This window comes from Tachysurus fulvidraco, chromosome 20, assembly GCF_022655615.1.
Source record: "Tachysurus fulvidraco isolate hzauxx_2018 chromosome 20, HZAU_PFXX_2.0, whole genome shotgun sequence".
Classification (NCBI taxonomy): Eukaryota; Metazoa; Chordata; class Actinopteri; order Siluriformes; family Bagridae; genus Tachysurus; species Tachysurus fulvidraco.
In genome coordinates this window covers 3,851,867-3,879,755 of record NC_062537.1, presented here as the reverse complement: position 1 = coordinate 3,879,755, position 27,889 = coordinate 3,851,867, and the positions used below count along the sequence as shown (strand labels likewise).

Here is a 27,889-nt window from a genome sequence, read left to right as displayed (position 1 = left end):
CGAGGACATTCAGGAGTGGTTCCTGGTAGCAGGAGAACAGCCCTACTTCTGACCTACAGCAGTGGCCCCGGCTAAGAGCCAGGTTTCGTGTAGCGGAAAAAAGCCCCTCTGTTCTTCTTATGTTCACTCCCTTCCAAAACCACCCAAGAAAACATCATGGCACTAAAACATCAGTACCATTAATTTTTACCCCAAACCTCAGTCCAGAATAACACTGGTGCAAAAATAAGGGTGCTGCTTCCCCAAATCCTATATGGCTGGCTACCATGACTGATGAATTACCGCCTTTTTACCAAGCGCAGCAAATTCCTCAAGCCAACACACATCAGGAAAGTAAGGAGCGCAGATTTCCTCAGTGTGGCTAATATTATTGTTATTATTGCTCCCAAAAGGCTGCAGTCAGAGCAGCACAGCTGCATTTGGACCTCTGGTTGAGGTGCACATGGGGCACAGGGGGATTTTCCATGCTCTAAGATGTCCAGGCATGTGTAATTAAATCTTGGGTCTTGTTTTAAAAACGCTGGGATTTCCACTCATTCTCACTTTTGTTCAGATTTCTGTGCATGCGTCCAGCCTTCAGTAATTTACCTAATTATTTTGTAAATGCACAAAACACATGTACAGGATTTTATCCTTGATTGTCACTGTACGAGTCGGAAAACTAATAACGCCGGTTAAGCACTGAAACCCTGGAACAAAAGCAGGCCGTAGCCAGTTCATCCTCCAATTTCCTGACAAACTCCAATGCTTAGCAGCAAGGCCCTTGTTAATTACGGGCAATCTTTATAAAATTTACAAAGAGGACTACTGTACTGCTGTGCAAAGCCTGTGTAGTGCAGGTGGAAGGCAAGAAAAACAGCTGTTCACACAAAGATCCAAACCAAATTCAAAGTCAATTCAAAAGTAGAAAGAAAATTTCCTCTTGCTCGTAGCAACAGCATGTTATACACTCAAACACGATTCAAGGCTTTGTGCCCAGAATCGCCCGCTAAGCGATTTGTTTTACCAGCGAAAAGCGGAACTGCGGCTGGCAGGAGAGGTTGGGGACAATTTTGCTTGGAGAACGAAGTCATCTGTAAGGACCTGGTAGCATGAGGTGTAACAAACCTAACCTTTTTTTAGACTCCTAGCTCACGCACTAGCACAGCTCACTTACATCCATCCTTGGACTCACTTTGCCAATGCATACACAAGGCTAAAAGCATATATTATCTTTAACAGGACTGATGGCACATGCACAAAACCAACACAAAGCATTAACACGTGAGGTTCTGGAAATAAATAGCATACAGGTGATACGTTATGGCCACACTGTCCAAATTTTACCAAAAAAAATAAAAATAAAAAATTGGTATTTTACCGCTTAAGTGTTGACTACCATTTAATTAACGCTTCACTTCCTGAGTGCATGGTACTGCGAGTCCCTAAAGGAAAGGGTTAATTAATAACCCATCCCACAGAATGTACAGTATCAGATGTTTCACCTGCCCAGAAGACTCTCTACATAGTTGACCATTCTCTATTCACAGCTATATAACCCACTCCATGGCGATCCAGACAACATACAGAATATTCTGTTCCTGTTAGCACAATAAACACCTGAACAAAATGTGATATGACCGAATTGGACAATTATTCAGAAGAGAGAGAAAAATAGACCGAGGAGGTTCTAAAAGAGCTGTTGTGCCTCTGTGTTTGTGCCTGGGACTGAACTTGTCTTCCAGGAAAATGATTTGGAATTATAGCACCGTTATCCCCTGTTATTGTTATAAATATCTCTGGAGCCCAAAGCTCTTCTCTCTCCTACTGAGAGAAGCAAGGAACTACAAAACAAAGCCCTTAAATAGACATGCTGAGAAGACAAAATAACAAAGCCAAAAAAGAGCGTGTTTCTCACTACGGGTGAGTGTGAGAAAATGAAAGGGAACAGCCAGCGGTGATCACATGCTATAAAATCTGGAGCTGATTGATAAGAGGTGTAACACAGACTGTACCTGGCAATGGAGCTGCCTCTGAATCGGCCACTTTCTGAAAAGTGTAGACGCAATCTATTTCCAGTCAAGAGATTGGAAGGAAAAAATACCTATAATATATATATATTACCCTAGCTTGTCACTCTAACTTAGCCACATGTGCTGGCTATTGTGAATTCTTACAACTTTGTGATCTTGACATTGTGCTGAATTTGGATGCAAGTGAGGTGAAGTAAGCTGAAATCCAGCGAGCCTCGGGGTGAAGAATTCTTCTGGATCTTTGTATACATGCCTGAGGCATTAAAAAAAAATCTATATCACACCTGGCAACCAGTGCGAGGTGCAAACCTAATGCAAAAATCACTTCCATCTGCACCACTGACCATGAAATGGGTGAGAGAAGAGTCCATTTTATTTGGCTTCAAAGTTTGAAACTGCTTAGCTCATTTTTAGGCTAGTCTTCCCTAGCAGTGCAGCTGCACTAGGACTCAGCGCTGCCAAAATCTACAAACAAAACAGTAAAGGACACCTCAGACAAGCGATGCTGAGTAGAAGTTGATGCCAAATGAAACCCCTAATCAACGAAAGGAGAGGAAAACTTGTAAATCCTGGGTGCTTTGCTCACAAGTTTGATTTATTTTGGCTGAATCTCTAATCCAGGTGATCTGTGCGGTGCTCGTTGTGTACGCAAACTCCCAAGTGTCAGTCTGCTATTAATACTGAGGTTGATTGAAGGAGAACCTGCCCAGCTGCCCATTTTCCATCATCGCCTCCCAAAATAGCATTCGGCCAGAGCTGAACAGGACTCATTGTTGAAGAAGTCCAAAAAAATGCTACTAACCCTTTATACCAGCACCTCACCTGAGGGTTTTTATTTATTTAATCATATTTTATCTACTGATGAGCTACATGAAATACTTAGTGTCAGATACCAATATTTTGATATTAGATTTGGTGATTCATTAAAAAAAAAACTTATTCAGACCACTTTATTTTATGCACCATTTATTTATTTATTTTATTAATTAATAATTAAATTTAAATGGAATAAACCATCTTCTTTTGATCGCTGATCTGATGGGACTTGAAAATTGGAACTCCAAGAACTACATCTGATGAAAACCAGATATTGCTTATGAACCTGCAAATATCATCACTATGAAGAATGATGGTGGTAGCATCGTAATAGTGCTTCTCAGGGACAAGGTGACTGGTCAAAACTGAGCTATGGATGAATGCAGCGAAGAGACATCGATGAAGAACGCTCTTGGTTCTTTTACAATGCAGCATTTTTGCTATATTTAACCAGTTAATTAATGGATATAATTTTTCAGAAAACCATGAAAACCATGCTCAATCAGAGAGCTAACCAGCTCCTCATCAACTTCACCTGTGCAATCGTATATGAATTATGTACTTAAAAAGAAGGTAATAATCATCCGAGTGCAAGTTTCAGACATTAAGGGAAGTTCTTGTGTCTGTGTGGAGACGGCCAAGATACAGCCATGAATGCCTCTTTTTGTGTGTCAAAAACACTCAGCACATGTGAAACACATTTGAAACCCATCAGCAAAACCAGGGATGGAACAGACGGATTGAGTGAGCGCAAAAGAATCGGGACTCATCTGTTTTTCCTTTTTAAACCCCCCTTCTTGCACCGAATGGCACTCACTGTCAGAAGCGTTTAAAGGAAGTGTGCAGGCTTGTGTTACAAACGCATCCAGAATGGGAGCTTTGGAACGGAAAACAAAGGCAGCCGAAAAAAAGTCTTGTCTGATCCTCTGAAGATACGCGACACAAAAGATACGCCATACTCGTGTGACTGAGAGGTGTTTTTAACGAAGTGCAAACTAATCTGGCTCATGATGGAACAGAGTGAAGCTCGGGTCTGGAGTTTGGGCAGATCTGCTTTTCTGACAGCTTCTGTAAACATACACCGCATCTGGGTCTCTCAAAGCTTCCCCATTATCACCCGTCGCTCTACACAAACAGAAGGATTCATTTAAACCTTTTCACACTTTGCCACGCTGAACAGTCATGTCACTACACACCTGCAGTGACTTTGCAGCCAGAATAGTCAGAAAATACATGGTTTATTAGCGGTCCATCTGTTGAATAGATAAATACTGCACTTGATGCAGGAAGCCCTGAAATATATGTTGCAATAAACTTCAATTATGTGCAATTCAAGTATCATTCCATAGGGATGAATGAACGCACCCTTTTGTTCTCCTAATTCATTTACAGGTGGAGTAATGGTGAGTTTCCAGGCTGCCTTTAAATAATCAACCAGTTCAAGTACACACAAATTTCCCACAATAAGGCCTTTGTACAGTAACTCATCCTATTCTTGCATTTATGATGCATCATGCAGTGATGACAAAGCATACAACAAAGCCCTGTAGTGTTTTTCTTCTCACTTCTTTGGCCACATTCTCCCAGTTCGCTTTACTGAAACCCGCCGAGCTTTCATGGAGAGATCTAAATTGGAACAACTGAGAGGATTTCCCCCTCCATTATAGCACTGTTTCTGCGATATCCTGAGTGATCCCCAGCCCGCTCTGGCACAGAAACCTTGTTTAACTTTGCTTGTCTTTCTATGAAAGGTCTGATATAACCCAGGCCAACAGTTTGTCTTTCTGTGGCGAAATATCTGAGATGCTGACGGCAAAGCTTCATCCAACTCCCACCTTCGGTCTTCAGCAGACGAAACTGCCACAGAAATGTGAGATTATAATTTTTTCATGCAGCCATGGAATAGTCAGATTTTCTGGTTTAGGTATTCAGAGGTATAATCCAGGCAGAAAAATTAATAATAACAGCCTCATATGATGAAAAGCGAAAAACAGAAAAACGTTATATAACTTTTATGTGCTGTAGAAATCACATCAAATAGAACTTGCTCAATGTCAAGAATTTGTCTCTACATTTGTTAGCTTTAAAATTAGCTGTGTGAGCCTTCAGTCTTATTATTATCTTAATTAACGTGGGCCGCTGGCTCCCGATAAAGCTTGATCGGTAGCAAGATCACTGCGTATGGAATTAAATGATATTATGAAGCTGTCAATGTATGAATTTACATATAAAACATTTCCTTCCTTTCAGAAGGCGTTCTGAAATTAACTGGCTTTCTGATCAATCTGAGGAATCTGACCAGCAGAGAAAAAAAATGAAAATATATCAATAATGTAGAGAGAACTGTTCTGTAAATGGATCGAAGTACAGATCAATGAGTTTCAGTCTCTGGACACAGCTCTGTTTTTATCTGCCCTCTATCTGTTCTCATTACTCGCTGTATACAAGCAAATTGCATTTCTTTGCCAACATAACAAAATGCAATGTAACAGCATAAAAACATTTACACTATCATCAGCAACATGCCCTGGGGCTAACAAGCTGATCAGATCAGAATTAGATATCTACCGAGGGTTTATCTGCGCTAGCCGAGAATTTGCTAGGTATTTTGTCTCTTATTATCCTTACAGTAACTGACAGACATATTAGATGCATCTAGAAAGGCAACAGGATTTCTCACAGAAGTTTCTCACAACCTATATGTATTTCTATTCTGCATGTGAAATATGGAACAGCAGCATCAGGCCAATCTAATTACTCATCCCAGAGCACACAAAAATTAGATTCCAGACCATCACTGCTCTCTGCTCTTCCTCCATTATTCTACTCACCACTCCCTCGTTCCCTTCCTTCGTACCTCTAATAGCAGGAAGCGAGCGCTCCTCGACTCTCTGCGAGTGAGACCTTCCAGGCAAACGTCACATCGGCCAGCAGCTTGAAGTAATTCATCCTCCCTTGCTGTCTCTCCCTACCCTGCTCTCATCAGCCTAAAGAGAGTGGATATCCTGTCCCCTGACTGCAGGCGGATTAATTGCAATTATCAAAGAGAAGGGAGAGCCTGAAGGAGAAGCAAAACGAAAGTGGAACAAGATGACCCCTTCCCCCTTTTCGATTGAAGTAAAGCTCTGCATGAATCCTTTTACCTTATACCAAGTATCTTGCAAGTCTTGCTAGATGCAGTCTATTCGCATCATTTATTGTCTTTACGTAACGTTACGTCGGACATTTATCTCAATAGGCTCCTACTGGAAGAAACTGGAGAACCCGGTAGAAAGCTACACACAAACCTAAAATAGTCCTAAAGTAACCACTATTCCGACTGAATATAATTTCCAGTCATGTGACCGTATTTCTGTAGTAATTATGACTGTTTTATAAGGGATTAGTGATCTCTGTGTAAACCACAGAGAGGGTGAGAATCACTTTACAGTGAATGCATAATCACATGATGCATGAAGCACTTGCTGTAGTATTTCATACATTTATTCATTCATTCATTCATTTTCTACCGCATATAAGAACTACTCGGGTCACGGAGAGCCTGTGCCTATCTCAGGCGTCATCGGGCATCAAGGCAGGATACACCCTGGACGGAGTGCCAAGACATCGCAGGGCACACACACACACTCTCATTCACTCACACACTCACACACTACGGACAATTTTCCAGAGATGCCAATCAACCTACCATGCATGTCTTTGGACCAGGGGAGGAAACCCCTGAGGCACGGGGAGAACATGCAAACTCCACACACAAAAGGCGGAAGCGGGAATTGAACCCCCAACCCTGGAGGTGTGAGGCAAAGGTGCTAACCACTAAGCCACTGTGTTCCCCTTGTAGTATTTCATACTAAGAAAAATGCACAAAACCTCATTTCTTTTGACAGGATGTAGTTGAATCTTTACCACAATGCCAAGTGGATAGAATCTATACTAAACTAAAAAAAGGATTATGAGGTCAGATTTAAGATGCACGATGGGTTTCATTGTTTAATCACTAGAATGAATAACACAGAATAAATTTATACGGTATTACTCCGGTAATGCCGCTACGTCAGACCTCCAGCACAGATAAGGCTTGATTTTATTCAAGGCTTTGACGATACCTGATCAAATCATGTTGGCTGTTAAGATTGTGTTACTGTACAACAAATAGTTTTTCATTAAAAGTGATTTATTTCTCAGTGGCCTGAAAGAATATATAAGTATTATGTACACATTCAGCAGTATGGTTAATAAATTTATACTGATTAAAAAAAAAAAAAAAAAAAAAAATTTATTACACAAAACAGCAGGGGAAAACTGTATAGACAACGCAAACTGCGTACGATATAAACCAGTGCAGTAAGAAGAGTATATAATGAAGGTAAGCAAAGCATCTGGAAATACAGCCCTGAGAAGTAAACAGAGACTCCGTGCATAACTTCTTTTCTACATGTCCATCAAAAAATTCTCTTCAAAGAGTCTTGTGACACCATTAATCAGTCTGTGGTAAATTCAGTAAAACCATTACCCATTAAAACTTCCCAAACACACATTTTCCAACAGAACTTATTTCAAGTGCGCTTACAATCAACAATTTGCAAATGACCAACAGTTGTCAGTGGGAGGGAGAGTGCTGATCTTTTCTAAGCCAACACCTTTTTCTTGTCTAGGAGCCTGGCATAAAAGCTCAACTATTTTATACTCAGGCCTCACAATCTCTCCTTTTTTCAAACGGTTCCAGATGACAAAGTCTTCTGTCTGTCATTAGGGAAACAATGAGGCATTTTGCACAATCCTACATGAGGGAATAAAGAGCTATCAGAAGGTTTTTTGGTAAAATATTGCAGCTGTGGTGTCTGATGCTGACATTGTCCACTTGCATTTCTGTGACAAGTACACAACACAACACAACACAACACAACACAACACAAGAAGTAAGTACAGCTCCCAAGATAGGAATTCACATACCTGATTTCAATCTTTTCAAAAATTTTGTTTAGTTTACATTTTGTAATGAAAATCAGCACTGGTTAATTATCCTAGACTCTGCTATTAGCCATGCGTGAGTTTATTAAAAAAAATACCCTTGGGGCAGAACTGTAAATCTCCACTTAATGAGCATGTGTATTACTGCTAATTACACTGTAGATGCCCTTCACAAATCTCCTGTTAAATTTCAAGGAACAAGTGGCAAAACCACCCAAGCGTGGCGAAATGAAATTTCTGACATAAGTAAATTAATATGACGTGCAGTGTCTCTGCGAGGCAGAAAAATAAATAAATCCTTATTCTCATAAACATTCTGTAAAAACCAGGCACTCGAAGACCCGGCCAAGTCGTTCGACTGTGTATATTCAAAAAATGAGAGGGCCTCAGGGCAGCTTATCCAAATAAATATGTTTCAGCACTGTGAACTGACAGGATCCATAATTTCCTAGCCCATGAGAAAGCCTGCTTGCCCAGAAAAATAAGAATGCAGATTTTTTTTAACCTAAGCTGAGGTTCTGGGTGACAAAATTCACCAGAGGATGAGCACATACTAGCTGCGATGGGCCTCTGGGCGTGTGACGGACTATTGCGAGTGCACGCGTTGCTGTGTGGGAGCAGTGCTTATTGGGAGCAGCTTTAGGGAGGGGTGATGGATACAGAGAATGTGGAGTGTGGCCTCACACTCCAGTCACGAGCGAGGGAACACAAGGAGGGAGAGAGAGAGAGAGAGAGAGAGAGAGAGAGAGAGAGAGAGAGAGAGAGAGAGTGAGCGAGATTGAGAGAGAGACAGAGAGGGAGAGAGAGAGAAAGTGAGTGAGAGAGAGAGAGAAAGAGAGTAAGAGAGAGACAGAGAGAGAGAGAAAGAGATAGAGAGACGAGGGAAGGAGAGACAGAGATTGAGAGAGATACCCTCTCTACTCTCTCTCGCGCTCTTCGCTCGCTACTCTCTCTCCATATCTCTCGCTCTCTCTCGCTCTCTCTCTCTCTCTCCTCCTCTCTCTCGCTCTCGCCCTCGTTCTACCGTTCTCCCGCGCTCTCTCGCTCTTCTCCCTAGCGCTCGCCCTCCTGTCTCGTCTCCCTCGCGAGAGAAAGTGAGAGAAACACAGACCTTGTCCATCCAGACTTTTTTAAATTTAAAAAAGAGACAAATGCATATTCCCATACATGTTATTTGTGTATGTATTGTGTTAGAGAGTCAATAAAAGGAAAAAGGAATCCAAGCATAAATAAACGAATAAATAAATAAATAAATAAGCAAGCAAGCAAATAAATAAATGAATGAATGAATGAATGAATGAATGAATAAGCCAATAAATAAATAATCAAATAAATAAATATGTTACAGTGAAGATGATTTACTTTCTTTTATGTTACAATTATAGGTATTACATTTTACTGAATTAACCCTAATACTGTAATTGCTAGAATTATAGGGGACAATGATTTCGACTGAAACAGGTATTTGTACACACATGCTACCCAGATTCAAGTTTCATCACATTCAAATTGCCAAAAGCAAAACTGATGATTAATAAAAATGTCAGTTACATTTGTGAATACGCTTTCTGCAATCAGACTTAGCCATAAGCAATACTGATGAACAAGTGCTATAGTGTTTGATGAAAATTCTCAAGAAGAGCAACAGGAGGATGTCAAGAAATCAGCTCAAATCCGTTTCTGTTAACATTCGACAAGCCGCAAATCATTTCCTACTTCAGCTAACCAGCCAGTCATTAAGCTTCCATTAATGCTCACAATTAACAATAGGCATTAAAGCAGACTGCAAACTGTACTCAGAAAAAATATCAATATACAAGTAACTTGATAAAACATTTTAGCATCTAATTACTAAGATCTTTCCTTAGCATTTAAATGGTATCTGTAACGGAAAGCACAAGGGCGGCCGACCTGAGCGAAGAGCAAATGGTCTCAAATAGCATACTTCTGTAGAGCTCTAGACCAGTACAGCATTGCCTATTACAGTAAGTGTATTAAATACTTTGAAATGTAGGTTTGTTTTTTTTATTTTAGCTGCAGCTCATGACAGCAATCACGACGACGGTGGAAAGCTTTTAAAGAAACAGAGCTCAGTGGATAAAGTCACTGTGCGTGAAATCGAACTTAAACGTTTTAACAGTCTGGGATATTTTGTCTAGTAAATGACACTTGTACATCTTCCAGGTGTATAAAAAATATACAGTGTTTAAACAATGCTGATTCGATTCTGCAATGTGCCAAGTATAAACTCTGCATTGAGTCAGAACGTGTCACCACACACCACTATTGGTAAGCCAGTGCAAGGAATATTCCTTTGTTCTAATAATATTAATGTTACCATTACTTAAAGGTAAAGTCTCCGTTGTTTGAAAGCCAATGTTGACATATAAAATCACCAAAACAAACACACCCCTAACCCAAATGGGTCCCACCCCTGTATCGATAGCTCCGCCCACACATACATACGTAATCCAGGCAACTAATAGAAAGAAATGTGTCTTTATCATAGCTGAAGGGAAGAACAATACGATTGCAGGTAAACAAACAAGCAAAAATGCCACACAAGCATAATCATGTAAAGGACAAAGGCATATATTAGTTCTGTGAAACAAAGCAAAACCAACGTTACTCACCTATCGAGAAGGAAAAAAGCGCCTCGCGTACTAGCAAAACATGGTTGTAGCTGCCTCTCTACATTACTACGATAGAAAAGAGGTGTTATTTGTGTAGTAACAGCGTTTAGCTCAGGAGTTATTGACTCCGGAAACTCCAATCTGTGAATATGTGGCCAACTCCTTCAGTTCTCCCCAGTGCTGGAAAGCTGATCCTATATTAACACGTCCTACTTCTTGCCTTATCGTAAGCCTTTCTTCGCTTTCTTTCTTTGTTTTTATCCCCCATGTCAATGTTAAAACCGCTTTCTGCTAATGTCACACATGCGCCCTGAACACTCTCTCCGCCCATATTGACAAGAACCGCCCCTTTCTGCTCATTCGCTACACGTCTGTTTAGTATTTGTTTTGTTTGTCGGCCTGACTCTGAAGCAATTCTCGAACAACGGAGACCCCACCTTTAATAATGCGTTCAAATGTTACAGAAAACCTACAGTATATATTATAAATCTGCAAATAAAAAAGGTGGGCTAATCAGTGCTAATCAGAGTTTTGTGAACCTCTGTGAGAATAGTGTTGTCAAGAAGATACATTACTCTGTCTTTTAAACCTCACCATGTTCAGTGTGGCCTTACTGCCTAAAATCAGATGGAAAAACTTTCTTAGATAGCAAGACTGTCTAAGACTTGTTTTGTTGAGTAAAGCTTTCCGTCATTCCTGCTGTGTGATGCATCTTTCATCTGACAGTAAAAAGTTGTGTGTGGGTGGTTGTGAGGGTGCGTGTTTCATTTAGCTCCTGTCTGAGATTCTAGAGAACATCATCACACTGTATCCAAACATCCTAATCTTCTCCTATAATATGGTGCAAAAATAAAGCATTATATTGCATGCCTCATCAAATATTCCTTTAATGGAGACTTCAACCACTACGGCTTCCAGCAGCTAAAGTGCTCTGTTGTTACTGGCACAGAGGGCAAGAGACGTCGAGTTAATCCTTCAAGCAGCACCCTCAGAATTAAAAAAGCAGAAGATGAAGAGACAGGTCATGCACCACCCCCACCTACACACACAAGCATAGACAGACGTAGCCTGATGGAGATGAAACGGTACCAGACAGGTTCACGAGGCAGCCTTATACATGCTCAATTGTTTCCCTATGAGAGGTCAGTCATGCCAGATATCAAAGGCAGAGGTGCCATAAATCTCTTATACCTCGGCCTACGCGTGGCAGTCTGTGGCGTGTGACACATTTGAGAGATAAGTCATTCGGGGAAGGGTGAGAGAAAAAAAACGGAAAAAGATTTTCTCTCTTTTTCAATTTTGCTTACATGATGCTCGCACATTTTCACTTAAGGAAACTTTTCTTAAAATGCAGGGGTGTTGGCACAAAACACACAGCGCTCGGTGCCATACGACCCATAAACAGTTTCACAGTGTTGTTACTGACTCTGCCACTCTTGTGATGACTTTGGCTGGGATTTGACACTTTTAAACATGTCTCTCTCACTTACTACATCGTTTACCACAAACTGCAATATTCTTTTATTGCCCATGCTATTTAAAGAAACATTTGGTTTATAAAAAAAAAACACTCCCTAATTCATTGTTTGTCCTCCATTCGTCAAACATATGGCTTTAACGAGCCATCGTAACAGACCCACTTTTCAAACAGGTATAACCTTTCAGGGTTTTTTCCCCTCACTGAGGTCCAGACAACATGGCCACCGATGGGCTTTAATAACACTGGCACCTCTGTGCTCATTAATGCAAGGCCGGCATCTTCTCTCATTGGGTCCCCTTACTTCCTGCAATTACGAGAGCGGAAGCCAAAGGTGAAGGGTCAGCTAATACGGCTAAGCTTAGACCTACCCCCAACATACACATATACATAAATACACACACACACACACATGCAAACCCCCTGGACCAGCTCCAAATGTGTGGAGGAGGGACGTGGCTGCAGCTGCTGACCTCGGAGCAAGAACATAATCTTTCCACAGGCTGTTTGGGTTTGAAGGGCTCCTCACAAACAGGCAGCGAGTGTGTGTGTGTGTGTGTGTGTGTGTGTGTGTGTGTGTGTGTGTGTGTGTGTGTGTGTGTGTCTGTGTGTCTGTGTGTGTGTGTGTGTGTGTGTGTGTGTGTGTGTGTGTGTGTGTGAGAGAGAGAGAGAGAGAGAGAGAGAGAGAGAGAGAGAGAGAGAGAGTGAGAGAGAGAGAGAGAGAGAGAGAGAGAGAGAGAGAGACTGACCTAGAACAACACCACTGTTGGGAAAGTTAAAAAGCCATTGGGAAACGTAAGTGTTTTTAAATCCATCAGTGCTTGGAATTTCATCAAACGAGGGTAACTCTGTAAAGAGTATAAAACCCTGCACTAAAATTAGAGCTTCATCAGCAAACCTTGTCCCTGAGGATACTGAGCTCTTTATGTCTGTTAAGGGTGCAGCTGGAGCTAAGATGGCATTGCGAAGCGGGCCTCTGCCTCCTTGTTATTCCTGCTTTACACTCTGACCTCTGCGGCTCTCTGGCAGGATGCTCTGGGCTCGGCTTCTACCTCGACAAAGGAATTTCAACCGGCTCCCCCTGCTCCGGCGACATCAGAAGCTTGTTAAACTCTCCCGGCAGCCCTTGGGGTATGCAGATTTCAATAGTCAAGGGACGGGGCAATGGCAGATCCTTTTACTTTCAAGCACAAACAAAAGGAACACTGTTAGGGTCCTACAATACCTACATTAATCTCTAAACTGTTGTGTTGAAACAAGCGTGAATGATGATAGATTGCTTCCAGAACTGCTAGGATAAGAAACACACAAATAATAACACCGAAATCGATTTTGGACGAAATCGGTTAGGACGTGAACTGGCGCTAAGCAGCGGTAACGTTACTGCTGATCCAATCCACAGAGAAATGCTCAGACTTTGTTTTTTTATTTCTATTCCTATAAAATGGTAGTGTTGACATGCGTGTGGTTTGTGTGTGTTCGCATAGGCCTCAAAACCTGCTGTAAGAAGATCTCATATGGTCCAGCAAAGTTTTGCGATAGAGCGAAGAACAGAGAATGGCATTGTGCCGCTCTCATCTGCTGTGTTTTCGCTACAATGAAACGTAAGCGGTAAAACGGCGCTTTAATATGCCGTCCGACTCGGCTTAAATCAAACAAGACTCTGAGCCAGACCACACAGATCTACTGGAGACACATTTCTCACACACGAGAGCTGCGAGAACGCTGCCCAAAACACACACATTCGGCTCTGTAATGCCACTCTCTCGTTAGCAAGTGCGGTAATGATGTCAACTTCTACAGTTGCTGACGCACACCACATCAACGACCGTCTGCACTAAAGCTCTGTACTAGAACTGCTGATCAGATACAAAACTAAGCAACAGCAGCAGCTTTGTTGAACTGTGCTGGTGTATCTGCGTGGATCAGATGTGCCAATATAAAATATTCATGTATATCAAGGAAATTACTCCCTGAATTTTGAGCACTATATTCATAAATAAGATCATCTGCTCGGTGAGGAAATGTAAACATCGAGTCAAGCGACGGTTCTGTCTGCCAATTTGTTCTAACTTTTAAAATGAATTAAAATGATATTCAGAATTGAAGACTTCGGACAATTTGAAGTAGTTGTGATTTGTTTCCTAACGACTCGTTACATTACTTCTGACTACTGCCACAGAGAACGAGTCCCGTTGGCTGTGAATTAGCAGCGGAGACTAAATGCACCCATCTCTATCCAAACATCTTTAAGCATCGTTGTCATTGTAAACACGCCATCAGAGTGCTGGCCAGACAAGAGTAAATAAAGGGGGAAAAAAAAATCCATAAAAATCTTTTTCTAATTTGTCTCTGGTCCAACAAAGCTGCCTTCAGCTAAATATTTGACATAAACACATGTAATTGGGCAAACCACAAAAGAGGATCTGCCAGAGAAGACATTTTTATACGTTTATTGGCTCTGCTACAGTTTTTTTTCCTCATGTACTGCCAGCTGACAACCTCTGCTCTATTCTGTCTAGACAGCCTCCTCCCAAAAGGAACACAGAGCCTATACAGCGTCTACAATAACACTGATGTGCAGGTTATGGAGTGTTATATATTGTACACTATAACAGATCAGCAGCGTATGCCTAATTGCTATAGGAGATCAATTACTTGTATTGCTTTATCAATTCAGCCTAATAACCTCTGTAAGGTTTGATAACGTCAGTGAGTCTGCCACATTATATCGACATTCATATACTTTAAACTCTATAACCGTCTGTATTTAGACATTTTGTAAATAAGTCAACGAATTAATTTATTTTAATGTTCTCAATGGAATCTGGCTCAGAAATATTAATAAATATTAACACAGATCTATATCAAAAGCTAACTTCCTGTTTTAGAGCCAACAACCTGTCTCTGATTGTTGATAAAACTTAAGAGATGGCTGTTGACTTCAAGAGAGCACAGAGCGACCGCTCGCCACTGAACGTCGACGGATCATCAAGAGCACCAAATTTCTTGGTGTTCATCCACCGAGAACTTCACCTGGTCACTCAACACCGGCTCTATCAACAAGAAAGCCCAGCAGCATCTACGTCTTACGGAGGCTGAGGAAAGCCCATCTCCCTCCCCCCCATCCCATGTTCTACAGAGGGACCATTGAGAGCATCCTGAGCAGCTGCATCACTGCCTGCTTTGGGAACTGCACCATCTCGGGTCGAAAGACCCTGCAGCGGAGAGTGAGGACAGCTAAGATGATCAGTGGAGTCTTTCTTCCCTCTATCATGGATATTTACACCACACGGTGCATCCGCAAAGCCAACAGCATTGTGAATGATCCCACACACCTACTGCCGTCTGGAAAAAGGTACCGAAGCGTTCTGGCCCTCACGACCAGACTGTGTAACAGTTTCTTTCCACAAGCCATCAGACTCCTTAATAACTGAACTGAACTGTACAGAGCACAACACACACACACACACACACACACACACACACACACACACACACACACACTCAACTGTGTGGACACTGACTACACTGACCTACACCAAATACACACTCTTCCAGTATATAATCATGTACAGTACACAGCACCACTGTATCATTACTGTATTTCTGCATTTTCAGAGATCAGATTTTTATATTTGATGAAAGGTTCTAGCATTACAGTATAAAAAAGCAGCGTATGTCAATATTGATTAAAATATTGGAATTAAAATTAGCATGTGAACATCGGCATTAAGGAAGATTTTACCTCGTAGAAGTGTGAACAATTATGTAAACGGTCCAGTCAACCATGGCCATGCACATTTAAAAATAGTCTGTCAGTCACGCTGACGTGCATTTTGGGAAAAAAACACCATTAGATTGTTGTGGGAAATAAGAATATAGCAACCTCCTAGAATTTGATTTGGATTGACCCTAACAGTCAATGTCTGGGATTCACCAAGCCAAATTATAAAACACAAAAAAGCTTTTACACGAGGCACAGAGTCAACCGCTAAAAAAAGGCAGGTAAACCCGATGGCCTAAAATAGAAGAACGAGAAGTACAACAAAGGCTGGCGCCAAATTATCTACTCCAAATAGCCAGCCTAAACACACCAAGGGCAAGGAAACAAAACCAACGGCGGTTCATCAAATAAGTGCCGCTTTGAAACTATATTGTTCCACTCGCTCTCCCACTTCGTCTCATTCAGTGACCTTTGTTCATGACGCAATCCCAGAAAATAATATAGAGCTAGCGTTATGTTACATAGCACATGAAACCTCTCAGCGATGCTGTCTCGTATAAAAATCCACTCATAACAAAATGCTTACATGCAGCTGGTTCTGGTTACTGTAAAGCTGAGAAGGTCTGAACCTTGTTCGTTTGTTTGTTCTGAACCGAGATGGACAGTGTGGAGCTTGTTCAAAAAGTGAAATCCAGAGGGACTGAGAACAGCTGGCTGAACTGCTCTCCGTTTCCCACAGCCGGCAAGGAGAGCAAGCCATGAACAGCAAGGAAGTGAGGCAGAGAGGAGAGGCATGGCAAGACGGAAGTAAGGTGAGGGAACAGACAGGGGGTTGGGCAAGATAGACTTCCAGCTACTGCTGGGCCTTTTGGTCAGTAAACCTGGAGGTAAAGCCTTTTGGCTGATGATGCATCCAACCAAACACATTTCATTCCTTTCATTTTTAAAGACTGGAACCTGCAACCATTACAAACCGAGCAATGAAATCCTATCCCCAAACGGTGCCCCCTGAGTCAAGGTATTCTTGTCTCCCTTCGGAATAAAATGAAGCCTACATGATTCTGATGTGTTTGACCAAGTGTTACGGTCTGGATTTGAAACTAGTTCCTCCATAACAACAAAGCCCTCAAAATGTGGAATCTAAATTAGACCAACCACTTTTTTCAGAAATGCATAATAAACACAGCGTAGTCAGCTCCCTTCGGTGCTGGTGTGTATAGTGTGCATGAGAAAAGAACTGTTGATTTTCTCATAACCAAAAAAGAAACAAATATTTGCATCGAACTTATGGGAGCATCCAAACAGACAATAAAAACCACTCTAAGCTGGTCTTACATTGTGACATTTCAGTTGTCTTTAAAGATTATGATCCATCGCATTGTATGTACAGGTAAAATCCCTGCACGGGTAAATTCTTTAACAGACCGTGACGGGTTCAGGCTATACAATGAAGATGACAAAAGTCATCTGTCATCTGTTCATCAGAATGCATTGTTTACATATCACGCTTACGTGCTTTATTTACACAACCGAATTTATAGCTATAATGGGAGATTCGGCTCATCCAACGTCATCCTATAGTGAGCATCGCTCACACTCGTTTTTTTTTCCTATGCAAAAGTAACCCTTTCATTATAAAGCTCTAGAAATGTTGAAGAAAACGGAGGCTTCAAAAAGAGGCAGTTTGAAGAGAAGACGCATCAATGTCTCTCTCATATACAGTATACGTACTGAGGAGCCTTTCAAAACACACACATTTGTTTGTTCACAGAATCCGTATTTGCATGTGTGTGTGTGTGTGTGTGTGTGTGTGTGTGTGTGTGTGTGTGTGTGTGTGCATGTTTTAAGTCTTGACAAACACCACAAGCATACACAAGCTGTAACCTTGCATTAGATAATATGGTCACGTGATACAAAGAAATTCATGTCACGTCATTAATATTTTTGGCTTAAAGCGACCAATTACACACTTTGGGCACAGGCACCTTGGTACAATTTCTGGACCTTGGACGCTCTAACAAGTCCTAGGGTCCTTCAGAGTCCTTGAAATCACCCCACTGAAGAAGGGCAGCGTGATAAGTTAGGCAAGAGAATGTGGCAGAAAGTCTAATACACTTTACAGGAAACGTACATGTTTGTGTTAGACTCTCTTAATGTTATATGTTATGTTACACTTTATGTTATATATATTATGTTATATGTTATGTTATACGTTATGTTATATATATTATGCTATATGTTATACGTTATGTTCAGTGTTTCTGAAAATAGACAACAACGTCTTAACTGTCACAAATTGCAGTAAACATCGTGGTGATGTAAAGCTGTATAATTTGATTTATCTCCCGAGGCAGAGAGCAGCAGAAGTGTACCTTAGTCCACACAATGGCTCATCTGAGGGCAAAACCAAGCACTTGATTGAATTATGGGAGCCTCGGCCAGGGCAACAAGCTGCAGGACATCTGGAGGAACAGACACAATAACGCTTTAGTCCAGGTGAACTTGTGTTATGTTACAAAACCATAAAATACATAAAAGATACTGTGTTCTATTAGCACCCTAAACCTTATACTGTATAAAAGTTTATACAGACAGACAGACAGACAGACAGACAGATACTGTAGATAGATAGATAGATAGATAGATAGATAGATAGATAGATAGATAGATAGATAGATAGATAGATAGATAGACAGACAGACAGACAGATAGATAGACAGACAGACAGACAGACTGATGACCATATAAAATACGTTACTGTAGGAAATTAACAGTTATTTGTAACGACGTCGGTCTATTTTCAGTGATAACGACATATTTATTTCACTTAATAAAGATTTATCCTCACGACACCTTATCTTGTTCTTACCATTTCGTAGTAAAACAAAGTGAAATAATTCACTTGTTCTTGGAAGCTTCTGGAAGCAAACGGAGTAAAACTGAGGTAAACATGACAACTATTTATCGATGTGTCCTCAGCAAACTTTCGGCAGTTTTTTTTTGGTCCATAAGAAGTTAAATGTTTAACTTGCGACATACAGACATACATTACAGGTTTAGACTGAAGATGAAGCACTTAATGCGGAAATTAGACAGAAAACTATCCGGAGTTTTTATCCGTTTCTCACCGCGTCTCTTGAGGTAACGTCGGGAGCCGCGCGCGCGCCTGTCACATTTAAATTTCAGCGACGGAGAGAGCGCGAGGGAGGAAAAGCGCACTCACCTCAGCACGCGCTTGTCTTAAAGGATTGTCCTCAGCTCTCGGTCTGTCAGGACGCAACATTAGATACACCACAGGACGCTGCGTTCAATGGAGACGAGTCGGTTGTTCAGGAGCCTCTTCTAAAGTCATACAGCCTTTCGCTTTGCTTTGCTTTCCCTGAACTGTTGGTCGCGCGCGCGAAGCGGAAAGGGCTCCGTCCTTCGACGCACGTGAGAAGTGCACCTTGTTTCTCCATCCCATAACATCATAACAGGAAAATTACCTTAACAACGGCACAAGTCATGTACAAACACCACATTTACCCTAAACACCTCATAACTGAGACAATATTCCATTACAAATGGTTTTATAATGAAAAAAGCAAATAAAAGATAACAGAGTCACATCTAGTTAATAAGCTAATGAGCTTAGTATATTCTGTTCAGTTTAATTCAGTTCACTTCAATTCAGTTCAAGTATATCCTACTCTATTCTGTTCACTTCAGTTCAACTCAATTGAGTTAAATTTCATTCCATTCTGTTCACAAATTCTGTTTCAATTCTATCCTGTTCAATTCTATGCTATTCAATTATATCCTATTCGATTATGTTCACTTCAATTCCATTCAATTCAGTTCAATTTCATTCAGTTCAATTTAGTTAGATTCTGTTCACTTCAATTATATTCAGTTTTATCCTATTTAATTCTGTTCACTTCAGTTATATTTAATTTTATTCAGATCACTTCAATTCTATTCAATTCAGTCCAATTTAATAACATTTTATTTGTATAGGGCTTTTAACAATGGACATTGTCTCAAAGCAACTTTTACATAAGGACATAAGAAAAAGTTTATTATACAAAAAAGTTTGAGCTTAATATTATTTTATTTATCCCCAACGAACAAGCCTGAGTTGACTGGGGTGACTTGGGATTATATCGTATGACTTATAACTCAGGAGTAATACACACCAGGACACAAGAAAATCAATTTCTGATCAAATATTTCACTTTTATTTATTATAGAAATGTGTTTGCTTCATTACACATGCTTGTGTCATGTTATTACAAGCATGACTATTACAAGTAGGCCAGCTAATGTATTAACCACTTAAAAGATAAATGTAGGTCATATATAGAATGTCATAGTTAAAGATTGTTAAAGAAAGTAAGTCAGAGGCCTGACTGAAGTATTGAGACCATGACTATTGAACTGGGGAGCTGATTGAGATGCTGATTGAACAGAATTGATGATTTTTTTAAAAATAAATGATAACACTCATTTTGATTAAATAATAATAATAATAATAATAATAGAATAGCAGCCAAAAGTCAGACCAAAACTAAAAGAAATCAAAAACTTTATTTCCAAAGTGCAAGATCTTATTAATCATTATTATTAAACAATTTCCAAGCAAGTACAAGTAAGTTCTGGGGGCAAAAAAAGCTAAATTTGTTTAGAGAATTAGAACATTTCCAGATTAAAAATAGTACAATATCTATTACAGTAGAAATAGGCTTTAAAATCTTAGATTTGGTTTATTGTAATCTTATAAGAAGAAATAGTTGATAAATTGGACTACTTTCAAGATATTATTTCTTGCTTTCTAAAAAGTCAGCGTCCACTTTAGTGCACGGTGTGAATTAAACAAAAAAGTACGAAATACTAAAGAGAAATCAGAAATTGTTGCTTATATTTGTAATGAGAGTCTTTGTGTGTTACATTTAAAATGAAGGCGTTTCCACCATAGTCCACTGTATATACTATATAATGTATATAACTCAAATTCTAGGCTGTAATAGAAGTCCAAGTCTTATTTCCATGATGTATTACCAGTCATCCTATTTATTAGTTAGCATTTCACCTGTATAATGTAGGAGAAGATTTGTTCCTTTGAAGGTCTCCCATGAAACCCAGAGCTGAAACTGTTAATGGAGCTGCAAGCGGATACGTAACAAGTGTTTCTTAATTCTGACTCCATCCAATGGGATTGGAAAAGCAGTAGTGATGAAGAGTTTGGTGATGAAGTAGAAAACCAAATTGGTAGACGTTCGTGAGAGTCTAATAATTACATAGACATTCGATCATTCCCATAGTTACCAGGTGCTAGAAGAAAAAAAAAGTTAGTAGACATAAAAATGCATCATCATAATTTCAGGTCATATTCGAGCCTAGCTAAGCATTAGCTGTAGTAAACAATGCTGAAAAACAGACATGGTCACCATAGAAACAAACCGTTTATTTTTTAACAATATTAGCTGTAACACAGTTGGTCTGAATATTTACTAGTGCTTGAGGCGGAAAGCTTGTAAAGAACAGTGTTTATTTTCCCCGTTTCATAGCAAACATTTGCATAACGGCTGGAGAATGAAAAAAATAATAAAAAAAAAAAGCAGATCATAAAACCTGACTGCACGTTAACGCTCATAAAAGAGAAATCTTAAGAATTAGTGTGCTCGTTGTAGCTGAAGTAACGCACGGACATGCGGCGTACACTGGAGTTCAGGTTCTGGTTCAACACACAGCTAGAAAATGCATCAGACATAAAACATCACCGTTAAATGTTAAACCAATTTTTCCTCTCGACAGTCGGCGGAAGCCTGTGAAATATTTGCAAAGCCATCAGGAAGCCTGTAAATGAATCAATAAATATATCTGGGAGAATGTTCCAGATGGAGCAGGGAGAGGAGTGCTGATCAAACTAGGAGCTCTGAAGCAACACCTACATGCAAAGAGGCACTCGGATAAAACATCCTTTATTAATGAAGCCTGGGAGAAAAGGTCCAGCACACATGAACAAAACTCTTTGTAAATTAGTTTAAAAAAAAAATCTGATCTCACTCAGTCATGTCGACAAGGTTTTTTTTTTTTTTTTAATACAAATCATTATAACAAATGTATTAGAAATAGAAAAAAGTAAAGACACACCATGAGAACAGTACATTTAAAATGGCACAAGCAAAAAAACACCCGGCTCTCATTAGTAAGTCCTTTGAGAAGGAGAGAAATATTTAAAGCACAGAGCTTAAAAAAAAAAAAAAAAAAAAAAAAAGGATATATTACTGTCTTTGAAAGCTTCACGATTCGCATCAATACTTTATTTCATAAAACTCCACACAGGAAACACCAAAAACATTAAAGACTAGTGACATACGGTATTTAATCCGACGGTCAGCGTATCAAGAACTAACCACTTTTCCCAGTAACGTCTTTATCGATATCTTAAAAATCACTCTCTTTTAATAAACATTAAAGCTTATTGAGAAAAAAACATCAACAACAAATTTATCCTCTTCTCCCATTGTCCTCTTTTCTTGCCGATCAGATTTTGACAGTGTGTGCGTGCTTCTTGCACAGTGGCTTGTCTTTTTTGGAGAAGAAGGTCTGACCCTCTAGACTGGTGTTGCACACCTAGAGGACAACAACACATTAATAATGTTTAATATCGTAGGAACGTCTGCAAAACATGCTAGTTTCTGTTATAATTAACGTAATAGCCTGCTATAAAATTTCGTTCCCTCATTGACCTGACATTTTTTTTCCTATTGAAGTTTACACAGGAATGTCACAGTTTATCGATGTTCTCTTTAATAACAACAACTCTTATTTTTAATTGGTTTATCATTAGAAAGATTATGTAAAGCATCTGCCATACATCTCTCTGAAAATTTGTAAATTAATAATATAGACATGATACCATATTAGCTAAGTGCATTATTACCCTGGGATCTGACATACAGTAGGGCCTGAGCTGCTGTTATATTAAATCAGATTTGAGAAATCAACAGCACTGTGCTATGAGATTTACTATGAGGATGTACTGTATGTGCTCTTCATCATCCCTCTTGCTGAAGTGAACTTACCGAACACACAAAGCAGGTATCATGCCAGGTGTAGCCCAGAGCCTCCAGAAATTTGTCCCCTGCCTCGATGGGGAAGTCACAACCATGGCAACTGGTACCAAAAAGACTGTAATAGTCTAATAGCAGACAGAAAAAGACATAAAAAGGACAGTGATTAGCCGGCGTGATTTAAAGCATGCTCACAATCCGACGCCTACCATAAATAGCAATAGTAATCAGCGCGCCATTAAAGGGCTGTAAACCTTCTATGACTTTTAATGGCTCCCCAATAACTTGTAAAGGTCACTGACTGTTTAATGACTGTTTAACGACTGTAGATTACTCAATTACTGGGCTGCAACTAACACCAGTCTTTTAGGCTGTGTCTGTCTGGGTGTGCTGGTGTAGATGGGAAGGGTTTTCCTGGTGGTTCTTTGTGTGTGTGTGTGTGTGTGTGTGTGTTTGTGTGTGTGTGTGTGTCCTGGCTTCATACCCCTCTCGCAATAAGGCTGTCCATCCTCAAGGTGGAAGGTGTTGTTGCGAATGGGTTGCTGGCAGGAGGTGCACAGGAAGCAATACACATGCCAGGTTTGCTTCAGGGCATTGATCACTTCCTGAAAAAGAGAGAAAAAAAAGAACTGTGTTGATAAAAAAAACGAAAAACGAAACATTTTAAAAACATTTTAAAAACGAAAAAATAAAAAAAAAAGTCATGGTACAACTGTAACTGAAGCCAATTATAATTAATAATCATGTTAATATAATTAACATAACACATTAAGTCTGATGTAATAACCATTTCTTTCATTTTAAATCATATCCAAGGCAAAAACGACATCATTTTCTGTCTGATTTATTTGTTCCACTAGTTCACATGTCCATAAGACAAGCAGAAGGTTTAAGGAAAAGAAAAAAAAAAAAAAAAAAAAAAAGTGGTTGTACTTGGCTGGTTTAAGCTAAATACAATACTCTCGCTGTGATGATAAAGGTTACATTACCAGCACAGGAAGTTTTTTTAAATGAAGAAGAAATAACAGACAGGCTTGCATATAAATATTTTGCTAAGTTCGTATAGCTCTCTAGATCAATATAAAGGAAATCGCCATGGTAACCAAAAAAAAAACCAAAATCATGCTGTCCGTTTAAAAGGACCTCGGGATACGCTAAATCCGATCTCAAGCTGAGCCGTAAACAAGACGATGCCTGGTTGTCCTAGTCGAGCTCTAGCTCATTAGCAGAGCGAACCCCCTTCCGCTTCATCGCCTCTCTCTCTGCGGCGCTGACCTCCCCGGGACCACTGTGGCCTGTGTGAAACCTCAGAGCCAGAACCAGCGCTAATTGTCACACATCGGAGACGAGACAGCCAGCCTCCAATCCTTTGGCCTTGTAGACCTTATGATCCTGATTAAAGCCCTTTTTCCCTCCACAGGCCCCAGGGTTGAGAGGCTGGGAACACCAGACCAACAGAAGATCATGAAATGATGCCAAAGCATGAGTTTAAACACTTGCTGCTCTTCTTTAAATCAGAGATACCGCCTTATGAAACCCTGAAACAGAAATATGAGCAGCGGAGCTGGTTTTTAGTTTTGGGTTAGTCCCTTACCCCAAGGACCTTCTGCTGGCAGCGGCAGCAGGTGGGGGCCAAGAACTGCTCGTAGCAGTGCTCGCAGTAAACAGCACCGCGCTCCTCAACAAAGCCCACCTCGGCCAGAGAGTTGCGGCAGTGAGCACAGTTAAACTCCTCCGGGTGCCACGACTTCCCCATAGCCACCAGGAATGGACCCCTAAGACAGACAGAGACAGAAAGAGAGAAAGACAGAGAGAGAGAGAGAGAGAGAGAGAGAGAGAGAGAGAGAGAGAGAGAGAGAGAGAGAGAGAGAGAGAAAATAACCATATAGCCACAACCTTTCTATTACTAGGGAAAATAAACATATAAACAAATATATATATACAAATATATACAACAAAAATATATAAACAAATATAAACAAACATGTAAGCAAATATAATTAATCGTTTTTAACACTTGACACTTGAAAATGTATGTACATGTGCACCAACAACACGTCAAATGATCGCAGGTACAATAGAACATAAACCACGGACAGTGAAATGACCGTTCCAGGGCCAATTCTATGAAACGCTACCATTATAAAATAAGTAAATTATATACTTTATTAAATAAATGTATACTATAGCATATCTGGATGCTTGACTCTAATTGGCTAGAAGTTGTTGTATTAGTGCTGATTTAATTCTCGTATATTGGATAATCTAAATAATGTAATAAAATAACCAGCAGATGAAAAATTGTGTTCAAAATAGAAAAAAATAAAAAAAATTTCATTGAGGTTTCCTATAAGGTGACATTTAGGGAGGAGCTTCCAGTGATCAAATGATTAAAAAGCAGTGAATGTCCTTTATTAATAAATGTAAATATTTAATAAATTGCAAAATTGCATATCACTGGAGAAAAAAGAGGAATAAAGCATATTGGGGTGTGCTGATGGAGGAAATGAATCAGCGTTGTTATGTTAAGAGTAAGTACTTTGCAATGGGCCACATCATGCCATCCCATCATGAGTTATTACTTTCCTTTACCTGTGCACCTCAAGGCGATTTATTTTTTAGATAATGTGTAATAATTGTCGAAATGGAGTCTGCATTTAAATATTCATTTATGTATTCATCTATAAGAGTTAACAAGAGGGTCTAATGGTTGATCAGATGACTGCACCAAATATATACAGTATCTGTTCAACAGCAGAAAATGAAATTTGGAAAGCTGTCATGTTTGTGGTTTTTCTATGGATTGTACAGTATAAAGCACACAAAGCCTTCTTCTTGTCTGTTCATATAGCATTTGAGCTGGTACTACTGACACCGACCGGTATTATGGAGTAGCTTTGTATTGATTAGTCACGACTGTGGTTTAGTTTATACAATCCACGCACCGGTTTTGATGGATGCTGCTGACAGAATTGATTATATCACTGAATGGCCTCAGCAGAGAATAAATGCATAGTGAAGTAAGGTAGACATTAAATAAATAAACAAACAAACAAACAAACACAAAACACCACCACACAGACAACACATATTCCATTTATTATATTTTAATTAATATATTTTTATTTATTTATTTGTAATACCACTTTCTTTTTATTATTTATTTATCCATGGATGAAGACGACATCATATTATTTATATAAAATTTCTGTCTTGGTGAGTTTTCAAATTTTCTGTCTAGAATAAACAATACCTATAGCAAAAGATGTACAGCTCCGTCTGTGAAAACAGACATTTGTGAAGCTTTGGACCATGAGACGTAGCGTCGATATTTGTTGAAGCAATGCAAGGAGCGAATTTCAACTCTGTCAGCGGGGAAGCAAGTTACAAATCGGATGATTAGCTGAGAGGGAAAACAAAGGGCTCGGAGCATATCGAATGCCGAAAACGGAGCCCTCAAGCTTGGATGTCATGGCCACCTTTTGCCAGGAGTCTGTGAGTCTATCCCTGGGTTGCGGTGGTGTAACGTATACCAGCTCCTAGGCTCTGCAGCGCTCTGCTCAGAGTCAACGAAAGATAACAAGCCAATGAGTGCCGTGAACTCTCATTCTGCTCTGATAAAAGTGGCCTGGCCCCAGCCTGGCCTGTCCGTCATGCCAAATTAATCCGCAATTACTTTCTGTGCAAATTAAAGCTTACACCACATGTTCCAGTCACACTGAGCCTGGCTTGGCCTTGTCGCAGCTTTGCACCAACCTTCTTTCATTTAACAAAATGGGTCAAGGGGATGGAACAGACTGCACTGTGGACAATTCATTAGCAGCATGAACATTCTCTCAGCGACCATCTTACAGAAATATATTAGGGCTATAATGGTGCATTGTTTAACGATGCATCGCCATGAAAAAAAAATGTGAAGTGGAAACGTGCGACACACACGGCAAAAATCGGCATTCTATTATTCGTGCACGTAGAACGGTTCTCACCAGCTGTCCACAACTGTACAACCCATAGAACTGTAATATACAAAGAGCACGCCGGTCACATGATCACATTTTTTCATGAAAAGCCTGCGAGATCGGTGACGTCCGATAGCCTGATGTCCCTGCTTCGCAACGATCAGCATGCATTATATGGTAACGAGTAAAGAATTCATCAGCAGCCGACTTTGGAGCATTAGTCCGTACACGGATGACATGTAGTACATTCTGCAATATTAAAGCTATGTTTCGCACCGAATGCCATGAAAAGATTTTTTTTTAAAAAGCTAAACACATCTCTAAACACACTTACACTTAAGCATTAATGGAAATGCAGGAAACTAGTTGATATTTGAAGTGTCCTGTTTCTCTGGAAATTTGGCATCCTACTCACGTCCACAATGAACGTTTTATATGAGTTTTGTTCAGACTTTGCCAAATGTAACACTTGGTGTCTAAAATAAAGTAAGCGGAACGTCCTGTTTCTCTGGAAGGGTTTTTTTTTTTATTTTAACAAAGTACCGTGTATTTAGTTCCTTAAACAAACACAGCACCACACACGCTACTATGTCAGCTAGCATGTCAGTGTCATTGCTTAGCAGTGATCCCATAGTAGTCCATTTTCTTTGAATCATATGTTTATCACATTTCATTACTATAGCTTATAGCTTATATTGAAAGCATACACAGTGTTATACACTATTTTATTGTTTTTACACATTTTATCTTGCTTTAGAGATAGATGTACGCAGCTTTAAAGGAATTTAAAAAAAACAAATGTGTTAAAACAACATCGCTCTGCCAAAAACAAAATGCTGACCTGATAACCATGTTGCAGTGACCACACATGGGAGTACGGGTTCCAGCAGGGATGTGTTCTGCTCGCTGCACCAACGAATCCTGATCTTTGGGGTGAGGTTGGGGTGTGGGCCGGTCAGGACCCTTTGGAACGCCGCCAGTCACCCGTCCTGTATGCACAGCTGGCACACCTGCTTTAGGAAGTCCTAATCAAAGAAAAGAGAGAGACAAGATTGTAATCTGGGTGACCATTATGTGAACCTGACCTACAAGAGTGTCTAAATTACTGTAGACAAATCTGTGTGGCAGTGCCATGACGAGGTAATAAGATCAGGTAATATTGTGCATGGCTGTGCAGCGTGACCGTTGGTGATAGCGAGCCCCTCGTTAAGATAAATCTTCTGTCCCTCCTTCTTTAGC

At 40.0% G+C, this 27,889-nt stretch overlaps 2 protein-coding genes across 8 annotated transcripts in view; both read right to left on the bottom strand.

Annotated features, from left to right (window-relative positions):
- Positions 1–19,045, bottom strand: part of bmpr1bb (bone morphogenetic protein receptor, type IBb) — a 68,562-nt gene extending 49,517 nt beyond the window's left edge. For 3 of the 5 annotated variants that reach the window (XM_047805165.1, XM_047805164.1, XM_027139733.2), the window contains exons 1-2: positions 18,860–19,044; positions 18,009–18,098 (exon numbers count right to left, since the gene is read on the bottom strand). The gene's annotated coding sequence lies outside the window, so the exon portion shown is untranslated. Of the gene's footprint in view, positions 1–18,008; positions 18,099–18,505; positions 18,772–18,859 lie in introns of those variants that run through there. The other 2 variants (XM_047805167.1, XM_047805166.1) reach the window with 2 other exon arrangements.
- A 2,013-nt stretch (positions 19,046–21,058) lies between these two features.
- The window catches only part of pdlim5b (PDZ and LIM domain 5b), a 54,379-nt gene continuing 47,548 nt past the window's right edge, over positions 21,059–27,889 (bottom strand). For all 3 annotated transcript variants that reach the window (XM_027139434.2, XM_047804527.1, XM_047804528.1), the window contains 5 exons: positions 27,492–27,675; positions 24,286–24,466; positions 23,176–23,296; positions 22,704–22,819; positions 21,059–22,251 (listed from right to left, as the gene is read on the bottom strand). In XM_027139434.2, the coding sequence (XP_026995235.2) occupies positions 22,162–22,251; positions 22,704–22,819; positions 23,176–23,296; positions 24,286–24,466; positions 27,492–27,675 (692 nt within the window). In that variant the 3' untranslated portion in view covers positions 21,059–22,161. The remainder of the gene's footprint in view (positions 22,252–22,703; positions 22,820–23,175; positions 23,297–24,285; positions 24,467–27,491; positions 27,676–27,889) is intronic.